Source organism: Lutra lutra, chromosome 14 (assembly GCF_902655055.1).
Source record: "Lutra lutra chromosome 14, mLutLut1.2, whole genome shotgun sequence".
NCBI lineage: Eukaryota > Metazoa > Chordata > Mammalia > Carnivora > Mustelidae > Lutra > Lutra lutra.
The window spans coordinates 25,369,951-25,389,560 of NC_062291.1; the positions used below are offsets into that span (position 1 = coordinate 25,369,951).

Genomic DNA, 19,610 nt, shown 5'->3' on the forward strand with positions numbered 1-19,610 from the left:
TTCCTTCAGCTTACAGATATCTCCTCAAATAGGAAACCCAAATGTCTGTATGTATATCTTTTTATACTTGGGCCATTTGATTATGTTTGCATGATGTGCTTTCCTGTTACATTTTTTTTAATATAATATCTGTATTCTAAATGGATTTGAGAGTTTCTGATGAAAATGCACCTGCCTGGGAACCTAATTTTGTAAATCGTGGTTACAACTTTTAACTATGCTAATAGCCTATTAGTTTCTGGCAGTATGTTAGTACCCAGTATTTTTACAGTATTCTATAGTGTGACTTTCTCTTACTGAGGTATAATATAGTCATCATAGCTCTATAGTAGTATTAATATAGTATATATACCACGTTAGATATACATAATATAAATACATGTATAAATTTATGCTGGGAATCACATAATCACATACTTTATGATTGCTGCATGGCTAATACTGCTATATACAGTCACTTACTGAGTCAGGGGTTTGGATTCTGGTCTCATCTTTTCCATAGACCAACCGTATGTATTATTCCGGGGAGTCCCTTCCATTTTGGGGGACTCAGTTTTGTCACTGGTAAGAGAACTAGTAACATCTCCCTGAGAATTTGGCATCATGAGATCATTTCATGAAAGCCACAGGACTTTTTGAAAGAAAAATACCAATTCCTGTTTGACTTACTGGCAGCATTTCTACCACTCCAGTGTGCGGGAGTAATTGTGCCGTGGATGGTTTTTTTTTTTTTTTTTTCCTCTTCTTTTCCTTTTAAGGTTCTAAACAAAATCTTTCTTTCTGCTCATCTTCCTCTGCTCAACCATCTGTAGAAGTAGAGGGCACCCACATCCTGCATGTAACCACGCTGATCTCAAGACCCACTTCCATCCAAAAGGAAGGAGCTACCTGAGAAAAGCCAAGGATGACAGAGCCAGCATGCAGCCTGCTAAATCCATTCACGAACAGGCTGAGTCCCCAAGAGAACTCTGCAGACCGTCGAAGAAAGGGGAGCCTCTGGGGTTTAGCCGGAAAGGCAACATCAGGCCCAAAATGGCCAAAAAAAAGCCAACAGCGATTGTGAACATCATCTGAAAAAGTCATCGGCGGGCTTTGCAGAACGTTGCTCTGGGGGCCAACGGTAATGCCTTTTGGGGTACATCCCACAATGAGACACATTAGAAAAAAGAAGGGCAGAACACGTTTACTTCGTGGCTGAACAGGCACCTGGATTAACCAGAATTTAACAAATGGGAATCTTGGGGAACCAGAAATTTATTACAGGCTCCTTTTAGAACCAAGAGGCAGGTTACAGAAAGAATTGGAAAAAACAAAACAAAACAAAACTGTCTTATTCCAAAATTTTAGTTAAAAGAAAGCTCCAACTTGTAAAATAAACAGACCACTCTCCAGTAGTTTCTGCATCTGGGGTTCTGTGTGGGGGTGATTCAGCTGAGGCCCAGGGCCACACCAGATGTCGGGCACTAGGAAAAAAGTCTTCTGTGTCTACTGCTCTCTAAATTGTGGGACAAAGAATAGGAATGCAAAGTTCTCTTAATAGCAGTGAAACAGTAATATTTTTACTTGTTTTTAACTTTGCCCTCAATTAATTTGAAAGTTTCCAAAATAAGGATTCCTGTTTCCCCAACTATTGTGGTTAATTAAGATTCCAGTGTTTGGGTGGCTTCCGGGATTCGTCTCCTTCGACTTCAGTTCTCATTTCTAGTTTGTTCGATTCAGGTTTGTTGTTTCTCTGGATGCGTGTTTTTTTCTGATTTGGGGGTGCCTCTGCTCTCTCCTTCAGCTGAGTGTTCTGTACCCCGAGAGCAAGCTGCAGCCTCTGTCTTCAAAGCCAATAGTGTTGCCTGTGGCTGGGATGGAGACCCCATCAAAACCTTCCAACCGAAACTCTTTAACACCCATCACCGGTTCCGGGTCTGAAGGGCTGAACAGCACCGGATGGCACGTCTAGTGCCCCGTGAGCCAGGGCCTGGCAATGCTGCAGACGTGACTCAGCCCTTCCCTGCTTCCCTGGGAGTAGCAGCAGCCACTGTGGGCTGTGGACATGACTGTTCCCTTGCAGGCCTCACTTTTCCACCTCCTGCTGCTTCTGTGCCCTTTGATGACTAAATATACATCCTTACCTTTCAACCAGGTGTTTGAAGCTTTCACTGGACACTGCTTTCTAAAGTAGTTTCTGAAACAGTGCATGTGGGATCTACAGTCTGAGACTGTTCTCCTGTCCCTCCCTAAAATAGCCTTCGTTTCCACAAAGAACCATCTGTTAAGGGCCTCCTGCTTTATGGTTCTCTTCAAGAATGAATTTCCATGTTAAACTTTTTTTTTTTTTTTAATGTTAACAATATCATCAGGTCTTCTGCAGAGTTTACAAGTGCTGACACCCTTCTGGAAAAAAGAGTAGTTATGTCCACAAATGTATACATATACATATATATATATATAAAACACAAAATATATATGTCAGGTATATTAATAATTTATTTTTAAATACTCATGCAAAAGGTGTGTGTTTGTGGTGGGTGGTTTTTAAACTATATACATTAGTTCATGTAAGCTGAATTCTCTTACTTTGAAAATTAAAACTGTAACCTAATTAACATTAGTAGAATGATTGTTATTGCAATAAACATCAGATTAGCAATGCATTAAAAATAGGTATAATGCAGTTACTTAAAATGCCAGTAAGTTGAAAAGTGTAACTTATCATTATACAAACATTTTGAACCTATCATAGTGAAAATGTTTTTTGAACCTTCACTTTGACATCTGGCTCACGGGGGTGAGCCATTCGTCTGGTGTATAGGCAACTATCAAGTGGGAAAAAAACATTGTTGTGAAGTGAATATCACTGTTTAGGCTAACATTGTAAAAATTGTAGTGTTACAATTATTGTTTATTTGGAGAGTTCATCTCCTCCAAAGTTATATATTATTGACGTTTATACCATGATTGCACTCTAGCCTTTTACATACTAAAAAATTGACTCGTTAGGTGTATTGCATGCCCTTTGTCCTGTAACACGTGTGTGCAATGACAACAGCTTGTTTTTAAAGGCAGTAGAGCCAGATTTTTTCGTTTTATTTAACATAACCTACATTTCCAGTTTTAATTTAATATGCCTTGAGGGCATGATAGCTCTCTTTGACAGTGGTACTCTGTGATCTTCAGAAAGCACCATAATGTCATATCTACTCGATGTATATTCCACAAGGCAAATGACTTTTAAGATTATATTAAAAAATTCTTTTTAATTCCAACTAAATTCTGACCTTCATACAAGGCACTGCATTATAGATGTTGTGCTTCCTTAGAGACAGAAATTTGCTGTTGAACGTGGGAGCTGGCTCACTTTAGGGGATATTTCACTTACATACCATGGCCTGGGCCGTGTACCATGTCCCACTTGGGTCTTATTTTTAAATATATATATATATTTTTTGTCCACATGGCCAGTCAACCTGCGAGTTGATTTTTGGAGAAATTACCAAAGTTCCTGGGAAAACATGTTCAAGGCTAAACTGAAGAATGGATCTAATTTTATTATCCGTTTTGTAAGGAAGAAATTTTTCTTTGAGCTCGTCTTTCATTCTTTTATTCCCAAGCTAGGTTATAGATTTTCAACTGCAAAGTTCAGGTTGCTAAGACACTGTTTTCTAGCATTCTGCAGGGTAGATCAGTTTTATGGAATCTGGAATGTTCTTTTCCCAGAATTGAAAAGAAAAAGTTTTTAGATTATGAAATAAATATTATAATAATAAAGCTATATTTATGACTAATGTGTTGGTATGTTTTGTCTAGTTGAAATGTTTCTGGGAAGCCAAGTATGCTGGTCTGTTGAACAGTGAACAAAATGGTTTTTCATGAATAAGCTGTTCACCGTACATAAAATCACCATGATCTTGTACCTATAAAGCTTTCTTGAGAACTTAGCTGGATCGTTTTTATTTATCACAATGCCTGTATCTAAAAGTTCTTTTTACATATGTTCACACTGAGAAGTCCTCATTAAAAGCCCATTTGTGCTTTTCTCCCATCCTCCTCCACACTATGAGTAATTTTCCAACCTCTATTTTTAAACTTGGCAATTCTTAGCAAAAACCATGGGCAGATTTCACAGTGTACATCCCAGCTTATATAGGCCATACATCTCAGTCATTGTAAGACCCAGAGAGTGATTACAATAGATAACAGAACTACTGTATATCACTAGTAAGTTACTTAGCCATTTGTCCTTTGAGAGCCATGGAATTGGGAAAATTTAGGGGATGCCATTTGTTTAGGAGCTGTTAGAGCTTTTAAGGAGATAACCTTAGTCTGTTCTTACACCTACTTGTGTTAAAGTTGATGGATTCACCAGGTCATATAGTGTTCTTGAAAAATAACTAACATTCTCAATTATCTCTGGGCATTAGAAAACATAAATAAATCCCAGTATCTTAATTCTGTTTAGGCTGGATCCTTAAAAAATGAGTTCTGGAGATGGTATACATGCAGGCCCAAACACAAACCCTGGAAACATTTCAAAATTTAAGCAATGGGGAGCTTTAGACACTGAATTGTGTGTGTGTGTGTGTATGTATAATTAAGGTGGTGAATTTTTTTTCTTTTTTTTTTCCATTCTTTTTTGTCCATGTTCTGTATCAATAAAATGGACACATCTGAAATTTTCATTTAAGACAGACTTGGGATGCCTGGGTAGCACAGTTGGTTGAGGGTCAGACTCTTGATTTTGGGGTCAGGATTGTGAGATTGAGCCCTGTGTCGGGCTCTGCCCTCAGCAGCGAGGTCTGCCTTGAGAGTCTCTCTCCCTCTCCTGCCGCCCTTCCCCTCAACACTCTCTCTCTCTCAAATAAATAAATCTTAAAAAAAAAAAAAAAAAAAGAAGAGCATCTTTAATCTGTAGCACTATGCTGTTTTTACTCTGCATTTGTAGACATTTTTCTAAGACCTTCTAAGCCATTCCAAGAAATGAGCTTTTCTCGGAGAGGAACCTCACATACAGGCAGGCCTGGCTCTCCTGCCCACGCTGTAGTGGGGACACTGGTAAGTTTTGTAAATGTGGAGGCAGGTGTGGGGGATGGTGAATGGGAGCTTTGAAACCCATGTCCTGTGGGAAGAAGAGACATGATCGCTATCTCTGAATATCTGAAGCACTGTCTCATGCAAGGATACTTATTTTGTGTGGGTACGCAAGGCACTGTGAAAATCAGTCAATGAGAGTTCTACAGAAGCAGACATTAAGTCATTCAATAAAACATGTCTAAGTGCAATGTGGAGGAGGTCATCTTGTGAAGAGTGAGCTAGCTCCCTGTCTCTATGCAGTTCCCTCCTTTGTGGTTGGTGGGACTCTACTTTGGGTAGGGAATTGGACCAGGAGTCTTCAAATAACATCGAGCCCTGGGATTCTGTCATAAGTATGGATATTACATTATTGTAAATGTTGGCTGCGTCAAACAATGTGGACGTGACAAACTGGTTTTGGAAATTTTACTCCACTGATGTGGACTTTGTGAATTTTCCTGTGACGTGTTTCCACAGCTAACCTCATGAAATGCATTGGAGGTGGGTAGGCATGAGGAGGTATCATTTTCTTCTCTTAGTATGTGCAGAAACATTATCAAGGGAAATGGGAGAGAGACACCTGGCCCTGTTGCCTCAGTCAGGACCATGTACTTCTTGGGAAGGATCTTACCTCATGTGGTTTCGGTGTTTCAAGAGACAGTATGCTTTTTTGGTACAGTGTGGCTCCCGAATGCAAGCCAGTTAATTCACCTGGTGTTCAGTTGAGTCAACAGCAGTGCTGTCCAGTGCTGGGGGAGGAGGGAAACATTGGACTTAGAGATGACATGTGGTGTATCAGGCTCCAATATCATGCCTTCCTCAAGCATTTTTCAGGTGGTTTTGATGATACTTGATTTTTGCTTCCTGATGATACTTAAGAACATGACTTCACCATATTTTACAATGAAGGTGGGGCTTATAATTATTGAGAAACGTTGTCCAGGGCCCAAGAGCTCCTTCATGACAGAGCCAGAATGAGATCCAGAATACCATCTTCCCGAATCTCAGCCTGTGCTCTTTTCACCACTGTGCCATCTCTTTGACAAGAGTCCCAGAAAATGGCCCTAAGTCTGTGTATTTGTTGATCACACAATGGTTCCCAATGTCCTACAATTCAGTTTTATATTTCTTATCAATAATTGCACCTTTTTAGGAGTACATGGGTGACTCAGTGGGGTTAAAGCCTCTGCCTTCGGCTCAGGTCATGATCTCAGGGTCCTGGGATGGAGCCCCACATCGGGCTCTCTGCTCAGTAGGGAGCCTGCTTCCCCCCCAACCCTGCCTGCCTCTCTGCCTACTTGTGATCTCTCTCTCTCTCTGTTAAATAAACAAAATCTTTAAAAAGATAAATAATTGCACCTCTTTAATGCAAACTGCTGTGGGGGAATATAAATACCACCACTTTGTAATCTCTAGATGCCTCCTTATAACGGAAACACCCTAGCTTGGTAAGGAATTTCAGAGTTTCAGATCTGTCAGAGTTTAGGGCACACGTTTTTGGACACCTCAAATCGGTAGTTTGCAGACTGACGAGAGGGGCACTACATTTACCTGACTGGACATATCCTAGAGAAAGAGCTGATTTCTAGATCTCAATTCCTTGTGTTTGTTCAAGGCAGGGTAGCCTTTTCCCGCGTTCTCAAGAATGCACCCTTTTGATTTTATTCCTATTTAAGTCTACCTATAACTTGAGATCATAGCTGAAATTTCTTATTGCTAGGTCCGTTATTAAACGAAATGAGACTGAGACACAGTGAAAGTTATTTAAAGCTTTATTTTGTGATAAGTATTAGAAGTTAGACTGATTGGCCAGGGGAACAAGACTGAGACAAGGTGAAAATTATGCAAAGCTCTATTCTATGCTAAGCATTAGAAGTCAGACTGACTGGTCAGGGCCGCCTCCGAAGACAGCGATTACCCCCAGCTTACAGGCTCAAGAATTGACTGACTGACCAGTCAGGACCACCTCTGAAAAGGGCGACCCCTCCCAGGCTCACAGACTACCTTTTATAGAACAAAAGCCTGGCCACACATAGGTGGCCAATGAGATTGTAACATTGCATAGTCTTGCTAGGTCACGCGCAGGTGGCCAGATGAATTACAGTTTACCCTATAGTAGCTGTTTGAACTAACCTATTACTCTGGTCAGAATTGGCACTCAAGTTTGGGGCCCAAAAGGTGGGGTTTACATTCTTTGGTGGTTAGGGAGACAATATGTGTACTTTTACTGATTGGATGTCTCCACCTGGCCTGACTCGTCCTTGTATTCTGGGCTCTGTTATCAGGAACTGGCCAACCTGGCCTTGTATTCTGGCCTCTGTTATTAGGAACTAGCCGACCATATTTTACTGATTTCCCAGACTTGCTTCTAAGTAAGTTTCTCTGTGGGGAGGGGGGCAGGGTCAGTTTAAGTTTTACTGCACAAACAACAAAATGGCTTTTAACCAAGATGGAGTCGCTCTGGCTAAATAGGTCCTTAGACTTATATAATCCTAAACAAAGGGCTGGTGAAGGGAACCAGGATTCTTATTAGGGGAGGGACACCCTAGCAGAAACACAGAGAGGTGTGAGGTGGGGGGATGGGCAGGGCAAATGAGAGGGGTTGCAGGTAGACACAGAACAAAGCCCAAAGCTTGCCTTTGTGCTGTCGCTCTGGCCTGCCTTTCCGATTTCCTCTAGCCCCTCAGTGCTGACTTGCGCCTCGCCAGCCACTGGCTTCCCTCCAGAACCTCTCCATTACTCTGCTCTCCCCCTATACAACAGTTATGACAGGTTAGGCCGGGTACCTGGAATGCCCTTCTTTTTCTTCTCTACCTGGTTAATTTCTACTCAGCCTTCAGATTCCAGGTCAATTGTCACTTCCCCAAGGCAGCCTTATAACTCTTAGAACACCATGTGCCTCTTCTTTGTAGGATGAATCCCAGGTGCCCCTTTAGACTTCATAGTGTGATTCCTTGACTCACACCTGCCTCCCCCACTAGCCCGTTATTCCATGAACAAGAAGCCATGACTACGCCTTTTATGCACAGTATGTCCCCCCAATGCCAGGTGTAGGAGCTGGCACAGAGTGAGTCTTTCAGAGGGAGTGTTTGCAGAGTATGTGTGCATCAGCTATGTTTAAAAAAAAAAGGGGAGGAGAACAGTGAGAAAGTACATTTTCTCCCAGCTGGGGAGGATCAAAGAGGAAGTGGCATTTGAAGGCTGAGTAGGATTGGGGGTGGCAGAAGAAAGGAGAGCATTTTAGGAGTCTGAGCAGAGCCACAGAGGGAGAAGGCCCAGGACCAGTGAGACCTGGGAAATAAGGTTAATTCACCTATGGGAAATACATGCCATGTTTGCCTGTCTGTCAAAATCACTAGAATTAAGAACGTGTCCAACAATCCATCTATCCAACCAGCCATTCACCAGTAATCACTGAGGATTCTGTAAAAAGCCAATCACTGTAATAGTTAAAAGGGATACAGGCTGCCTCCTGACCACATATATCTGAGGTGGCTGGTGAAGTTTTCTGAACCATCAAGGCCAATCTCAGTCACTGTTGGCCTCTGGAATGGTATCCAAATTATCCTGACTCGCCTTACAGCTTTTGTAGTGTTCCAGAACCACAATGTATAAACAGAATCCTGCCTCATTCCCTGTCCTGTGACACTGTTTATCTTCTTCATGACATGGATTACTATCTGAAATTATTTGTTTACTTGTTTATTGTCTGTCCCCCTACCCCTGCCTCATGGGAGTGCCTGGCCTGTCTTTTTCACTGAATACTGCCAAAATGCTGATTAATGAAGACTCATTCAATGAACAAATGAATTGGTTCTAGAGCAAACCCTTCTCAGAAGATCCGATTTAGAACAGGGCTAAGGAATAGCTCCCTCTCTGTTGACTGAAAAAAAGAGACTTGGAAGAATCCCTCCAGCATGTAGAATAGAGAGAGGAATCTTTGGGGTGCCCCATGCGGTCTGAGTGTTCTTTCTAAGATGGCGGTACTTGATAGCTGATGCTGGTCCTCCCCCACATAGCATAGGCTTCTGCAAGGTGGAAACTGGGCTCACATGTAGCCTGTGTCCCCAGATGGTAATGAACTCTTCTGAGATTGCTCTATAGCAGAGATTCTCAAACATTGGTGGGAATCATGATCATCTGGGGAATTTGGTGAAAATACAAAGGCCCAATACCTATCCTATTTTAGCAAGCCCTGGCATCTGTGTTCTCTGTCAGCTCTCCAGCTAATTCTGATACACACCAGAGCTTGAAAACTACTGCTGTGTATGGCTGCATTTCCCAAAGTTAGTTTCATGGAACACCATTTTCTCAGAATGTTAATAGTTAAATAAATGAGTTATCAGGTTAAACATATTTTCCCACTGCATATAGTTTAGAATCATTAAAATGCAAATGTGCATTATGAATCTCCTAGAGGGGAAAAAAAGTATACAAATTCTTCCCAAACTTCTCTGACCATGGAACCGTTTACTTCTAGGGAACATGCATACTTTCGTAACTACAATAGTTAATATTCAGAATATACTTTAGTAAACACTTCACAAGTACAAACACTGGACACCCCTCTCTCTCCTTAGGAGAACTTCAAGCACTTATCTTAAAGCACTCTGTCCTAAAGCAGTTCACAGTTAACAGCTGGAGTGGCCAATTTTTAGGTTATTTTTGAATTTATCTAAAACCTTGTTTCTTAAAATCATCCATGGACTAACAGTTTCTAGTATCGCTTAGGTGTTTGTTAGAAATGCAGAATCCGAGGTCCCTCCCCAGAGCTACTGAATTGGAATCTGCATTTTAATAGGATTTCTGGATGGTTCATTTGCATATAGAGAAGTGGTTCATAATCAGGGGTATAGAAATATGTGGAGAGCAATTTAATATGCAATTACTGGCCCATTTCTCCCCTTCCTTTATTCTAATTTCTGATTGACTCTTGTAAAGAGAGAGAGAAGGGGAGAAAGTGCCCCTAGGCAATACTCATATACTCATATACTCTGGATCTTCCCTTCTTTGGCTCAAATTTTCCAAGGCTGGACTCCTGGCTGAGAAAGTCAGGGATCGTAGTCCTTGATCTTCAGGATATCCAGCAAAAAGCAAGCACTTCCTGAAACTTGGAGTGTTTCTCAAAGAATAAATTCTATAAATTATTTATTAGAGATAATAGAGAGAAAACTGGTTGTGATTCAAATAAATTAGGGCAAAAATTTGCTCGGGATTTTATCATTGTTTTTAGGTTTCTTAACACAAGAGAACTAAGAGTGAAGCTCAAGATTATCCTGTACTATTCTCAAGAGCGTTCACCTCCGTCTCTGAAAGAGCCTGCCAGGTGTACGACTTCCTCGTTTTGTTGTTGTTGTTCAGACAGCCTTCCCCAAGTTTCTGGCCTTCACCATGTAGCTAGACTCTTTCCCTTGCCTTGACTTTTGGTTTAAAGCTGTTTAATCATGATATGCCTCGATAATGGTTTTCTTTATATTTATGTTGCTGATGGTTTATTCTTTTTTTTTTTTTAAGATTTTATTTATTTATTTGACAGACAGAGATTAAAAGTAGGCAGAAAGGCAGGCAGAGAGAGAGGAAGGGAAGCAGGCTCCCTGCCGAGCAGAGAGCCCAGGACCCTGGGATCATGACCTGAGCCCAAGGCAGAGGCTTTAACCCACTGAGCCACCCAGGCGCCCCTGATGGTTTATTCTTGAATCTGTGCCAGAATTTCATGAATTTGTATGTTGGTATCATTTTTCAAATTGGGAAACTTCTTGGCCATTACATCTTCAAATATGATTTCTGCTTCATTTTCTCTTATCCTTCTAGGACTCCTTATATGTATTAATACCTTTTCACCATGCCGCACATATCTCTTGTGCTTTTTCTATTACTTTCCATTCCTGTTTTCTCTGTGCTTCACTTTGGATATTTTCTATTGGTCAGTCTTCCAGTTCATTAATCCTGTCTTTTGTAATCTCTACTAATCCTGTCTTCTAATCTCTACTAAACACATAATATCATATGTATTTCAAAATTCTGAAATTTTCATTTGATCCTTTTTTAGAGATAATACTTCTCTGAAAAATTCTCCACTTTAAAATTTATTTTCTCTAAAACATTTATTTTCTCTGTATTCTTGAACATATAAATCATAGTTTTTTTAAAGTCCTTGTCTACTCACTGCAAAATCTATGTCACCTGTGGTTCTATTTCTACTGAATGCTTTTTACTTGTGGTTTTCATAATATGGTCCTGACTCACAGCAAGTCTGGAAATCTTTTATTGAATGCTGGTCATTGTATATTAAAAAATATGTACTTCCATATGACTTTTTCTTCCTTCACAGTGGATTCATCTTTTCCTCTGCTAGGCCGATGAAATTGGGATTGATTCAGTCCCAATCTTAAACCAATCAGATGTTGAACTGAGTTGAGAATGACTTTCAGTTTTGGTAAGGTTTAGTATGCCTCTGATTTGTTACTGAAGTGTTGTCTTTCAGGGTTTTCAACTGAATGAATGGTGGTGTGTTCACTGGCCTCCCTATTCCTAGCAGGATCTAATCTTTGTCTCTTCAGCTTTATGAAACAGTGGAAAACTTCCATCTAATTTTCAGAGGTTTTGGCCTAACTTCCAAGTTCTAAAGTCTACTCTTTGTCTCCTTAGCTCCAAAAGTCCATGAAAAAAAAAAGTTATTTTGGTTTACAGAGGTTTTATGATTAGCTTTTTAATAACCTGCCCTCATAGCCTCAGAAATTAGACAATGTCTTGAAAGACTGTGTGTTTGAGGTCCCTCAAGACTTTAATTACATCTTTGTAGCCCCACAAGACCATTAAAATCTCTGCTGGTTTTTCTTTCCCACAGCTATCTGGGAAAAACTCAGATTGCCAATCTCTGAGAACCTGCATATGTCCCAAAGGAAAAAGTGGCTGTAGATTGCCAGAGAGCTGAAGTTCTTTCTGTTTGAGAGATTTAGTCATTCTTGTCTTCTTTAATTCAGCAACTGTCTGATGTCTTTAAATGAATGAATCTATGTGTTTTACAGTATTTGTAGTTGTACTCTCAGCTCTGAGCAGTGCAAATATCTCATCCTTCCCCAGCATGGGTTCCCAACACAGGTCAAGGGTCCTAGACTTCCACCTGATCAAATGGAATATTACCAGAAAAAAAAAAAACTATTATGAAACTATAACAGCATAAACTGAACACAGAATGAGCTAAAGCAAGAAATAACTTTTGGTGGAAGAATGATTATTTCTTTTTTTTTTAAGATTCTATTTATTTATATGACAGACAGATCACAAGTAGGCAGAGAGGCAGGCAGAGAGAGACAGGGGTTTTAGGGGGAAGCAGGCTCCCTGCTGAAGCAGAGAGCCTGATGTGGGGCTCGATCCCAGGACCCTGGGATCATGACCTGAGCCAAAGGCAGAGGCTTTAACCCACTGAGGCACCCAGGTGCCCCAGAATGATTATTTCTAATCTAGTAATGTTCTCCTAACAAAAGAAAGGGAAGCATTTTCTCTTGGCATTCATTCTCTGAAGAATTATTTTCATCTGAAATATTCCCATGTTTTCCTAATACTAAATTTAAAAAGCACATGTCTGATATCTTGAGGAGAGAACCTATTATTTCCAATTTCTTGATGACAGAAAATAGGAATAATAATGGATTAAAAATATTTGGAAAGCTATAGATCCTAAAATATTAGGTGACAACTTACAGCTCAATATAATTTTTTTCTATTCACATGGAAATCTTATGAGAAAGAAGGAATAAGAGAGAAAAGGAAGTTGAGTGGATATGTAATCATACAGCATGAGATTATTACTGTGCTTTGATGTGTTTTTCCAAACCAATTATAAAACCCTTGAAGGCAAGGTCCCTCTGTAGTTCCGTAACCCAGAGAATTTCAGATTTGAGATCTAATAGACCTATTATGTTCACAGAAGTGTTATTGGAAATAATATTAAAGTATATACTTCTATTAAAGAGAATCAACCACAAGAAATGTACTTATTTTGTTTACCAAATGACCACTTATATTGCTTCTAAAAATTTCCAACATTGGTCATCAACTCCTTGAATCTACTTGAGCTAAACACACCATCTTTCTCCTTATTTTGCGTCATTGTAATATTTATTCATATATCAGCCTAATGCTGATTATTACTGGGCATCCTGTCTGAAGTCCTTAGAATAGATTATTTTAGTACTTTGTGCCCTAGTAGTCATTTTTAAACATACCGGTAATGACTCCAGCAGATAAAACATTCAATAGTCTTTCATAAAAAGAAACTGCCCTAAACATGAACAAAATGTTCATTCTCATTTCTTTCTTAATGCCATATTTGAGTCAACTAAAGTTCTTTTCTACAGACTTTACCTCTGAAGGGTTGGCATGAAAAGTGAGGAAAAATTAAAAATCAGCTCATCATGATTAAAACGTTGAGGCGTTGCTAATAGTTGTCAGATCTATTGTAGAGGAGGAAAAATGTTTTTCTAGGTTCTTGACTGTGACACTTCTCCCCCCCCCATAATAAAAGATAGATCAACCAGAGAAAAACTGTTTTAATTGCATATGTATGTAGGGGAGCCTCACAAAGGTATGAGACTCAAAGAAGTGACCAAAAGCAGGAAGCTTTGATACCTTTTAGACAAAAATAATAAATTTGTGAAGAATTGACAAATAAATTTGTGAAGAAGTTTGGGCTGGGGGTAATAAAATGGTGAAAAAGTAACAAGATTTGTTCATATAGCCTATTAGCCCGAAACTCCCTGCCCGGTGATAAGGATGCCTTCTACCCTCCTGGGTAGAGAGGGTAGCTTTTCCATGGCAGATTAACCTCCTGCTTTCAGGAGGATACAAGAGAGTCAGAGTATCCTTTTTACATTGGCTGTTTCTCAGGTACCTTTAATTCAAAATAATCAATATGCCAAAGGAGCATATTTTGGGGTGACATCCTGAATCTCTGCACAGTCTAAATCAAGATTGATGTACTTCAGCACCCACAACTCAGACATTGTTGTGACATTTTTTGTTGGAGATGGATAGGACTCTAGAAACCTGTAGTCTCCTTTCTTTTGTATACTTGGGGAAACTGAGAGATGGATTGATAGTGTGATTTTCCAAGAATCACATGAAGAGTTAGTAGCAGAGAAAGGACGACAGCCTAAGCCTCTTAATTTTTCTTAAAATTGAAACTCCTTGGAAACAAGTAACATATTTACTTTTCTTTAGAAACTCACTTTCCTCTTAGCGTGCATCGGTATATAAAAAATACCTGAATCAGAATCTCTGTGTTATATTGTGTATTGTGTGCTCACCTTTCACAAAAAGGGAAAGGGAAGAATAGGAGATATGTATTTTTGTTGTTGTTTAAGTGGCTCCATGCCCAGTGCATGAGGTGAGGTGGACTGGGATACTGGGTTGATCACCATTTTGTGGGTTCAGATATTCGTATTAACTTTATCAATGACAATGTTGATATGAACATTCTTATACGTTTTCTAGGTGCAGATACACAAGAATTTCTCTAGCACACACTCATGTGCATGGAATTGCTATGTTATAAAATGTATATTTAATTTTGCTGGGTAATTGCAAATTGTTTTCTGAAGTAGTTTACTAATTTATCATCAACCCAGCTGGTGTGAATGTTGCTCTTATCCACCTCCTTGTCAGCCCTAAGCATTGTCAGTCTTTTGAATTTTAGGCATTTTGCTGGATGTGTGTGCAGACTTCATTTTTGTTTGAATTTACCTTCCATGATTACAAGGTTAGGTTGAGACTCCCTAAATGTTAATTGCTACTTTCTATTGAATTAGTTTTCTTTCTTTTTCTCTCTCTTTTTAAAATTAGCCGGTAGAAGATCTTTCTCTTCTCTGATTTTCTCACAGGTGTGTATGTGTGTGTGTGTGTGTGTGTGTGTGTGTGTGTGTGTGTTTGGATGAGCAGAAGATCAGAATGTTAATTTAGTCATTTTTCAATAGTCTTATGCTTGGTACATTTTTGTTTCTTTTCCTATTCAAGGTCATGGAATATCCTCATATATTAATGTTTTATTATTGAGTCTGATGATTGGTATGGGTTTTAGGTATGTACCCATTCCAGGTTATTATAGTTCTTTTCAGGTTTTGGTTGCTAAGAGATTTTCTTTTTAATTATGTATCCCTCAAATGCATGTAAATTTGAAGGGATGTTTTCTTTTATACCTAATAAGATTTATTTTATTCTGTTTTTATGCTTTAGCCTCTTAATGTAGAGAAGTATAGTAGCTTATATCATGTTATGTTATAATATTAACTAAACTTGAATTCCTGGAATAAATCCTATGTGATTAGTATATGTTATTTTTATATACTTTATTGCATTTAAGTGGAGACTGATTGGTCTGTAAGTTTCCTTTCTTATGTTGACATTGTATTATTTGGATATCAAAGCTAGATTAGGATTTTCTATTTTCCAGAACAGTTTCTGCAAATTTGAAATTAATTCATAATTAAATAATTGTTACAATGTGCGTATAAAACTGCCAGGGCTTAGATTTTAGTTCTTTTGGTGAGAAGATTTTATACTGATGATTTAGTTTTGTATCAGTCATAGGATTATTCAGGTCCTTATTCCTTGACTTTTGTCAGTTCTTGGTATACTGCATTTTTCCCTACTAAAATATCAATTTAATTAAGTTTTCAAGTTTCTCAGAATAACTTATCTTTGTTCTTCTCTCTTTCGTCCTTGGTTTATCTTGCCAGTTTATTGTTTTATTAATTTCTTCAAGGAATAAAGTCTTACCTTTGTTGTTTCTTCTTATTGTTCTTTTTCTTTTTATGTTTCATTAATTTTAATTTTGTTGTGTTTTATCTTCTACTTTATTTAAATTTATTCTGTTACCGCTTTTCTAATTTCTTAAATTGGAAATTTAGTTCATTGTTTTAGGTTTTCTTCCTTTCTAATATAAGCATTGAAGGCTACAGTTTTCCCTTTTAGTACCTCTTTAGTTATATACCACAAATTTCAGTGTGAAATGTTTTTATAATCTTCAATTCTAAGTATTTTCTAATTTTATTATGTTTTCTTTTTGGCCCATATGTACTTGAAATTGTATTCTTAAAATTTCTAATTGAAAGGAGTTTTCCCCCTATTTATCTTTTGTAATCAGTTGTAAATTTGTTACATACCAATTAGAATATGTGCTGCTTTGACACCAGTCCTTTGGAGTTTGTTGATGCTAGCTTTATGGCCTATTACATGATCAGTATTTATATATACTTAAAACTATGTATATTGTCCTAATGTTGGCTGCAATGATATACCTATTTATATCATATACATACAAAATTAACTTATTTGACTATTCATTATACTATCTATATCCCTCCTGAATTTATTTTACCTCTGTAATCTATCAACTATTGAAAAAACTGTGCTAAATCACTTACTATTATAGTGTGCGTATCAACCACACCTTATTAGTTCTGTCAGTGTCTATATTTATTTTAGGCTTATTATTAGGTACAAACATTTGGCATTTTATGCCTTCCCAAAGACTTCATTCTTATATTGTTACACATGGCCCTTCTTATCTCTGTTAAAGTTTTTGCCTTAAAGTCAATTTTTTCTGATGTTTATAGAGCAAAAGCAACTAATTTTGGTTGATATTTGCTTGGTTCTCTTTTCTACCCTATTACTTTCAGTCTTCCTTGTCCTTAAGCTTTGTGTATGTCTTTACCCAAAAAACATATAACTGATTTTTTTCCTGATCTGATTACTTGCTTTTTGATTTGAGAGTGTAAACTATTTATAATGATATGGTAACTTATACATATGTATTACTACCCCCATCTTTTTATATAATTTCTATTTGTCTTGCTTAAAATTTTTTTCCCTCTTTTTGCCTTTCACTTTGGGTTGAGTTTTTCTTATCCTTATTTCCTCTGCTATTTGTTTGGAGGTTATCCACACTATTCCCATTCTGTATTAAACTTGGTTTTTATTTATCTAAATCACTTTATTCTCTCTCATTCATGAGAGTTTCATTGGATACTGAATACTAAGTCGATAGTCCTTTTCTCTCTGTACATTGAAGATATCATTCCATTCTCTTCTTATTGACATTGTTACTGTTCAGCAGTCAGTTGTCACTCTATTTTTTTTTTTTTTTCTTGAGAGGTGATCTTTCTTTTCTCTTCAGCTGTTTTTAAGATCTTTTTTGTTTGTTTTTGGTATAGTGTTCTGAAATTTTACCACAGTGAGCCTAGTTATGGATTTTCTTGTATTTCATAGTTCGGGGGTTATTTGGGCTTCTTGAATTCGAGAACTGGGTTCTTTCAACAATTGAGATATCAGGGAAGTCTCAACAAATACTATTTTTAAGATCTATTTTCTTTTCTAACTTATGTACTTCTGGAAACTAGGCAGAACATGTATTAGTCCTTCTCATTCTATCCTCTTTCCTCTTAACTTCTTCACATATTCAATGACTTTGTCTCTCTGAGTTGAATTCTGGATATAGTTTTTACCTTCTCTTCCCATTCAATAACTATTCCTTTAGCTGTATCTATTCTGCCATTTCATCTACCCATTAGTTTTCCATTTCAATTCTTATGTTTTTAAATTTCTCCATATTTTGTTTTTCATTTATTGAAAAATCTTTGTCATTCTTTATCATTTCTTGTTTTATGGTTATATCTTTAAGTTACTGTTTTTGTCTTTATATATTCTTTCAGATTGTCTGTTGGTACTCAGCACTACCTTGCCTGTTTTCTTTGTATCCCCATATAGCAGGGACTAGAAGCCTTGAAACTATTTCCCGGAATTTCCTGCCAACTGAGTCCCAATTTATTTCTGCCAGTGAGTTACTCATACACAATTTGGAAGGCAGAGGGAAGCAGAGGCTTTTATGCTTTTTGCAACAACAGAAACCTACATTAGTTTTGGCAGGTATGAAATTTTGCAGCAACCTCCAGATTACATGTCACCTGTTACTTCAGTGCTGTAGGCAGCTGTGACCACTAGAGGGATTTTCTCTTTCCTAATCCAGAAATGATGCACCTAAATTCTCACATTTCAATGGTGTCTACATAACTGCAAGGAATAAAGGAAAGCAAATAGAATACTTGGCAATCTTTTCTGTCTCTGGCAGCTTTTTGAGTTCTTGGCCTGGACGGGAGAAGTAATATCCTGATTCCCTGAAAATTGGCAGAGAACTTGAAAACAAGTGATGGCCTTCTCTGACTTTCTGTCTTCTATCCCTTCCAGTGATTTTATAAGAGCCTAATGTCCTAATTAGGTCTTATAAACACTTAATACCTTCTAGAGTGGTTTCTGTTTTTCTTACTGAACACTTATTGTGAAAGCATTTTGTACCAGAAGCAGTTCCAGGAAACAAACTCTCAAAGATGGGAATGTGGTCCACTTAGGTTTAAGGGCATTGATAACTGGTAGTGGTGATTCATGACATTCACTGGCAAAATATATATTTATCTATTTCATATATTTTTACTTGGAATGAAATGTTTATTTGAGAGGAAGTCTTTGGGAAACCAAGTGGCTGTTACAATTGATTACTAAGGTAAGAATAATGAAAAGGGCTAGCGCAAATTTTAACTGAACTTATAAGCTCGGGGTTTTAAATTCTTAGGTTTAGACTATTGAAAAATCATAATTATGACTGTCCTAAAAATACATTATCTCTTGTAATTGTGGTATTAACATATCTTAAAACTACAGTTAAAGTGTAATTCTGCATATGGCTGAATGATTGTGTAAGTATAGATATCTTTTACAAAAATTATAGCATTGATGGAGACCCTGAGAATTGGAATTGGGAAATTTGCATGGGTAAATCCCCCAAATCCCACTAAGTCTTCCTGCTTTTTTGATTTCCCTTTGCTTGACAATTCTATTACAACTTTATCTTAGGCAATTACTTTGGAAGGGGATGCTGATCTTTCTTAAGACCCACCCCTACCCCACACCATCTCTAGATTGGCAACCAACATGGTATAGGGGAACAACTACAAAGTCTAACTAACAGGGGATAGGTTAAATGCCAAAGAATTTTGTGACATGGCTGATTTAAATTGGTAGAAACTTGGAGAATATGTGTGAGAATGGATGGCAAACCTAATAGACCAGTTAGAAACAGGCCAACATTTTCTTTTGAGGTACTTATCAGAAATTCTATATTCATTATGTTAACTTAAGCAACTGAGAGTGGCTTTATTTGGTCTAGTTAGTTGATTTTAAGTGAAATCAATGATGACCTACATTAAATGAAGTTGAGTTGCTAGAACATTCTTGATATAACATAGAAGCATGAATCTTCTATGTTCATGGCTAGAATATTGGAGGCTAGGAGGCTAGAATATTGGAGAGGATATATCATGTGTGTCCTGCTCCCCACTCTTACACTGTATTCTCTCAGAAGGGCCATTGGACTCTTCATAACCAAGGCAAATGAGACAAAGAGTAAGTACCCTTGGAAAGCTTTGCCATAGATGTCTTCTGCAATTTAGAGATAATGGTGGGAAATGCCATAACTGAAAAGGGCTCTTCTCTTTAAT

General features: G+C 38.0%; 1 protein-coding gene across 6 annotated transcripts in view; it reads left to right on the forward strand.

Moving 5' to 3' along the window:
- The window catches only part of ZNF365 (zinc finger protein 365), a 49,398-nt gene extending 46,711 nt beyond the window's left edge, over positions 1-2,687 (forward strand). For 2 of the 6 annotated variants that reach the window (XM_047703057.1, XM_047703056.1), the window contains exons 4-5: positions 10-47; positions 813-1,927. In XM_047703057.1, the coding sequence (XP_047559013.1) occupies positions 10-47; positions 813-1,074 (300 nt within the window). In that variant the 3' untranslated portion in view covers positions 1,075-1,927. Of the gene's footprint in view, positions 1-9; positions 48-812 lie in introns of all 6 variants that reach the window. The other 4 variants (XR_007122762.1, XM_047703055.1, XM_047703058.1 and 1 more) reach the window with 4 other exon arrangements.
- Positions 2,688-19,610: the final 16,923 nt, after the last annotated feature.